The sequence below is a fragment of the Teleopsis dalmanni genome, chromosome 1 (genome assembly GCF_002237135.1).
Source record: "Teleopsis dalmanni isolate 2A chromosome 1, ASM223713v2, whole genome shotgun sequence".
NCBI lineage: Eukaryota > Metazoa > Arthropoda > Insecta > Diptera > Diopsidae > Teleopsis > Teleopsis dalmanni.
Window position 1 is genome coordinate 93,807,007 of NC_051846.1, and position 6,161 is coordinate 93,813,167.

The 6,161-nt window shown below is 36.8% G+C and overlaps 1 protein-coding gene across 1 annotated transcript; it reads right to left on the reverse strand.

Moving 5' to 3' along the window:
* Positions 1-778: 778 nt before the first annotated feature.
* Positions 779-2,795, reverse strand: LOC119688508 (myb-like protein Q). Its single transcript, XM_038103186.1, has 5 exons — positions 2,783-2,795; positions 2,110-2,559; positions 1,526-2,037; positions 899-1,339; positions 779-817 (listed from the first exon to the last, which is right to left on the reverse strand). Exons 1-5 carry the CDS (start codon positions 2,793-2,795, stop codon positions 779-781), a joined length of 1,455 nt encoding a protein of 484 aa, XP_037959114.1.
* Positions 2,796-6,161: the final 3,366 nt, after the last annotated feature.

Here is a 6,161-nt window from a genome sequence, read left to right on the forward strand (position 1 = left end):
ATCTATTTTTACTGGTGTCGAGGCTGCTGGAGCACGTGTTGGATCTTGGTGTGATTGTGTGTCACTGTTGTTCTGGTGGGTTTTTTTACATCGCCACCCAATGGCTTTCGGCAACATTTTCCAGTCTGACGGTCTTATTGTTGGTTGTATTTGGACATCTTCCATGGTTTGCTCTTTCTTATCAGGTTGGTTTTTGCGTAGCTTGTTTTTATCTCGTTTGGCTGTTTGTTCCATGGCGATTGGTAAGTAAAGACTGCGTGGTTTGCTCTTTTCTAATTTTTTTAGTTGTTGCTGCACACGTGCGGCTGTGCGCTTAAACTTGGTTTCCAAATCATCTACCATCCTTGATTTCTTTGATCGAACTTAGCTTATTAAAACACGCGTGGTCCTTATATACGGCTAACATCCTGATGATTTGCGCTTTTTGAACCATTACAGCAGAGTAGCCTTTTTTTTACTTTTTTTCTTTGCTTATTATTTTGCACTCTACACCCTGAATATTTTTTTTTTTGTTAAATTAGCCAACTGACTTGAGACAGTTTGTTAATGGTGAAAGTGATTATTATCTTTATTACTTTAAATTATTATTGACTTATATTGTTATGATTATATTATTATTACAATATTTTATTATTTTATATTTTATACGAAATGCAATAAATTTGTTTATTATATTTTTTTTCAAGTGTGGGTTTTTTTTTTCAAGTGTGGGTTTTGTTTTTATTTTCCATAGTATATTCGGAGGTCAGCGATATGAGCTTTGATACGTATATTTCTCTTAGAATGAGGCACGATTTCTCTTTCGTTTCTTTGGACTCTTGAAAATTTTGTAGTAATCATCTTGGTTTTTGACATGATGATGGTCATCCTTTCGTTTAAATGTGCCTAGACGTCTCACGAGAGTTTCTGGTTTGTTTCCTTTTTTGCTTGGTTGAACGACGTTCCATTCCTCTTGTGGTGACCATGGTTCTTGTTGACTGTCGCGCTTGACTTTATCCTTTGCTTGAGTTTCTTGGCTTGATAGTTCCATATTAAGGTTACTATCTAAAACATTGATATCTAATGGATCTAATGAATTTGTAGGTTGTACATGACGATTGTTCGATACTGGCTGTACTGTAGTAGAATTTCTCTGTGGCGATGTAGTTGATGACGAAGATGATGATGGACCAGACTGGTGATTATCTCTTGGTGGTGCTTCTCGTGGTGCTTGTTGTGGATTAACAGGATATGGCGGCTGGGGCTCAAGTTCCTTTGGTTGTAACGATGATTTGAAATCACTTTGCGTATGACACTGTGTCGTTTGCGACGATGATTTGAAATTACTATGCGAATGACACTGTGACGTTGATTTAAAATTACTTTGCGAATGACTCTGTGGCGTTTGCGACGATGATTTGAAATTACTTTGCGAATGACTCTGTGGCGTTTGCGACGATGATTTGAAATTACTTTGCGAATGACTCTGTGGCGTTTGCGACGACGATTCTGAACTTGTAGAAGTTGGTAACAATGGATGATTGACATGTGATGACTCTGGTACTATCGTTAAACGTTGTGGCAGTGTTGGACGTGATGATAAATCATGCTCTTCGATTTGACGCTTTTGTTCTCGTGGTTGTTGTACATCTTGTATTTGCAGTTGTAGGTTTACGTGATCTTGTGTAGAATATGCATTGGAAATTCGATGTTTACTAAGTCCTGGTTTATTTTCTTCGATAGGCGTAACACGTTGCGGAACTTGCTGTGGTTGTATTTCATGCGCTTGCACTTGATCTGGTATTACTCGGATTGGATGAAATACTTTTAGATTTTGTTTGATATATCTTGGACGTTGTTGTCGTTGTGCCTTTTGTATTTGAGTTTGTGATTCTTGACGATCTTGTGTGTATCGCTGTAGACTAAATACTTTCGGATTTTCTTCGATATGTTTTAAATTTCGCTGACGTTGTGCTTCTGGGATTTGGAACTCTTGTATCTCTTTGTTTGCTTTTGGATCATGCGATGGTGGTACAAGGCATTTACATGGCGCTTGCTCTTGTAAATTTTCTCGCAGTTTTACTTAATGCTTGTCTGGGTAAATCCGACATTGTGTGCTTTGTATTATACTTGGCTTGGATAGTGATGCTGTCTTTGAAGTTGCAATTTTATTTACTTCTGCTGTTGTTTGCTTATCTATTGACTGGTTATGTTGTTGGTTACTTTGCTGCTGGTTCCGGACAGGTGATACCGGGCCTCGACTATAGATATCTTCAATTCGTACTGGCGTCATGGATATGAGTCTCATTGTATTCTGTAATGGCATCGTTGGTTGATTATTTACAATACTATTTGTTGAACTATTACTGCTACTGTTATTACTGTTATTGCTGTCATTGGCTGCAACTGCTAGTGTTGAGGAATCATTAGAATTAGCTGTTTCATTCAAAATACCACTTAGATGATGTGATGGAGTTGAAGGAGTTTGTGGTTGTTGTTGTTGAGACGTAGATAGTGTCAATGGTGAGGAAACATGAGCTGGCGATATTGTTACTTGTGTAGAAGTCTGTTGAGGCTGAACTGGTGCCGTAATTCGAGTTTCGTTTACGTGGATTAGTCTTAAGTCCTTGCGGGGCCTGAATTCCGAGAGAACGGCTTCCCCGCTGTTGGCTGTCCTCTTATCTCGTTTCCCGGATCTTCCTTGCAGCAGTCAAGGGTTCGTGTGTTCTGTTTTCCACAGTTCCAACAAAAAAGAATTTTTGGACTTCGACAGATTCTTGCCATATGTCCCAATTTCCCACACCTTCGGCATGCATTTGGTGCGTCTTGGATTCTCTGCTCGAAAGATTGGACTAGGTGGTTTCTTTAATCTCTTAGCCTTGGAGGTCCGGTTTTCTCTTGTTCTCCCCGTATAGCTTCGTAATCACCAGCCATGTCGATTAGTTCTCCCAATGTTTCGAAGTCTCGTCGTCGGATATAAAGCTGGTAGTCCGGATGTGCATTTCGATAAATTCGTTCTAGTTGAGCAACGGCTCCTATACCTGCGTGTCGCATTAGAGTTTGGATTGCTACAACATAGTCTTTGAATGTCTCCCGTGACCTCTGACGGCGGGCCCGGATTTCATCTTCTAACTTCTCAAAGTATCTTGCCGGTAGAAAGAACTTGAGAAAGTCAGCTTTGAAAGCGGTCCATAATTTCCACTGGCTATTATTACTTCTATACCAATTTAATGCTTTATCCTTCAAAAGTTCTGGCATGGTACGTGGTATTGTGTTAATGTTTAATCCATGGGCTTCCACCAACTCCTCGACTCGTTCGATGAACATCAGCAGGTCTTTGCCTCCGTCATATTTGACAGACCATTTCCGGACTTGTTCTATAGTTTGTGTAACAGGCGGAATTGTTATTTGTACGTCGTTATTTAGTTCTTGTGTGATCGGTATTGTTTTTGTATGTTTACGCGCAAGGTCCCATAGCATTTCTCTCCGGACCATGTCATAATCTTCTTCGTCGATGTATGCTGCTAGTCTTTTTCGTAATTCCTCTACGGATCCACTCGTTTCTAGTTGCATTTCGGACAAGTAGTGGATTAATTCATCTTTCCGTAAGTTGTACAACCAGGATTTACTCGGCGTGGTAGGTCTTCGAAGTTCTTGGTCGCCAATGTCGACCCTTGTTTTATGTTCTATAGACATACTTGATTTCCTTTCGATAATCGAGTTTAATTTTTACCAATGTGGTTTCGTCCTGGTATTTTTGCGATAAATGTTACAGTCCCTCTGAAACTCAGTCCCTCTGAAACTCAGTTCCTCTGAAACTCAGTCCCTGCTCGGGCGCCAATTGTAACGACCTTTCTTCGTTCGTTACGTTTTGCTGGAGTAGCAAAGCGGTTGTCCAGGTTCGTTATAATAGAATTTATATCTTCGGGACTGAATTTTTTTAGGAACCAAAATAAAAGCGTAGATTTTATATATTTTATTAATACTTTATTTAATTATTCAAAAACAAACAATTATAATGGTTATAATTTTAGATAAACAAAATATTATTATATATATATTATAAGAATTATATTATTAAATTATAATGGTTACAATTCAGATAAACAAAATATTATTTTCCAAGGATCGGAGAAATTTATGATTTCCGCGCGTGACTATTCAGTAGGGGTGGACTTATGTCACCTCAGTATATGAATTATACATAAGATCAGTTGCTGTCAAAGATGACGATGTTTCGGCGACTGGCTCTGGCTTATTTGCTATGAAGAGTCCTGCCTTTGTACTAAGGGATGTAATAATTTGGCTGAATGATCAAAGAGAAAATTAAATGAAAATCAGTTTCCTACTTTGATCGAATTGACCAGTTAGACTGAAGTAGCCTGTAATCTAGTTTTGATCGAATTGACCAGTTTCCTATTTTTGATCGAATTGACCAGTTAGACTGAAGTAGCCTGTAATCTAGTTTTGATCGAATTGACCAGTTTCCTATTTTTGATCGAATTGACCAGTTAGACTGAAGTAGCCTGTAATCTAGTTTTGATCGAATTGACCAGTTTCCTATTTTTGATCGAATTGACCAGTTAGACTGAAGTAACCTGTAATCTAGTTTTGATCGAATTGACCAGTTTCCTATTTTTGATCGAATTGACCAGTTAGACTGAAGTAGCCTGTAATCTAGTTTTGATCGAATTGACCAGTTTCCTATTTTTGATCGAATTGACCAGTTAGACTGAAGTAGCCTGTAATCTAGTTTTGATCGAATTGACCAGTGAACTTGTAACTCGCTTGAGCTCCAAAAGACAAGTCCCCCGTTCTGTAAAATGCGCGTTCTTATATACCGAATTGACCGGAGCTTTTCGGTGTAGCGTACCGGTAAACTTCGTTGTTCGTGTTGACTTTTGTGCTTTTCGTGTCTTTCTTGTGTATTTTGTGTATTGTCGTGTACTTCGTGTTATTTGCATTTTTGCGCACTTTTCTTCGCCTGACTTTTATGTTTGACATATTTCGCGTCTTTTGATTTATTTCGGAAAGAGAATTAAAATTTAAAACCACCATAAAGTGTTAGTTTTCAATTTAATTCAATTAATTATAACTTCCATTATTTAATAAATAAAATAAAACCCCAACGATATATATATGTGCGTGATATTGTGGTAGGAGAATTAGTGCAAGTGTCTGATTGTAATTATTGTTTTGTATGGTAGTTTGTTTATGTTAAAAAAACATATATGATTAATAATTGATATAGTGTTTATAATTTTGTGTTTTACTACATATAGTGGAAAAATAAACCAAACGAAGAATTTACGGCAGCAGTGGGTTTTTTACTGATGTGTTGTTTTTTTTTTCTATTGTAAAAATGTAAACAATGAGTGTTTGTTTTATTTCTTTAAATTCATGTTTATTCAATAAAGATATAAAGTGTGTTTTATTGTTTAATAATTGTTCAATGTATGATTATTTGTAATTCAAAATTCATGTTTTCAAGTTGTGTTTTGTTGGTTTGTTGTTATTAATTTTCTTTTTTCTTCTTCTTCTTCAGTTTTGTTTATTAGTCTTATCCGCGGCTTATTAACGCCTGGATTGCAGGTAATGTTATTGTCTTACCATCTTGTTAAGTAATAAAATAAATTTTATTCTTTTCAGGTTACATGCTGATCTTGTAGGGGTGAGTTGGGTTCTTTATTTGAATAGTCCATGGTGATGGTGTTGTGTTTTAGGCTGACGGTCTGACGTCAGATTTACACAAGAATTTATGTATGGTTGAAATTGCTTTATAGAAATTTCAGCCTTTACAACTTTTAATAAACTGTCTTAAAATTTTCTTTTATCGGTTTTTAATGATCCGAAATGCACCACTTGCCGTACTCGAAAAATACAAAAAAAAGAGACCGAAACAAGCTTCCGCTGGCTATTTTATAGTTAGTTTGCCTAACTGAAAAATCCTCCTGTCGCGTTAGTGATCCTGTTAACTCTTTGTTTACCGCTTTGTTTACGCTCTTGGAAATTTTTCACCACTCTCCTCGTTGGCTTTGCTGGTTTTTGTTTTGTGTTTATTTATTTGTTTTAGGGTGATGACCTCTAAGAAAGCTTACTTTATTTTTCACTTCCAATAAAGCTTAAATTATATAGGTTTTATTGGTACTTGGCAATGCTATATTACGTCAAACTTCATTGTA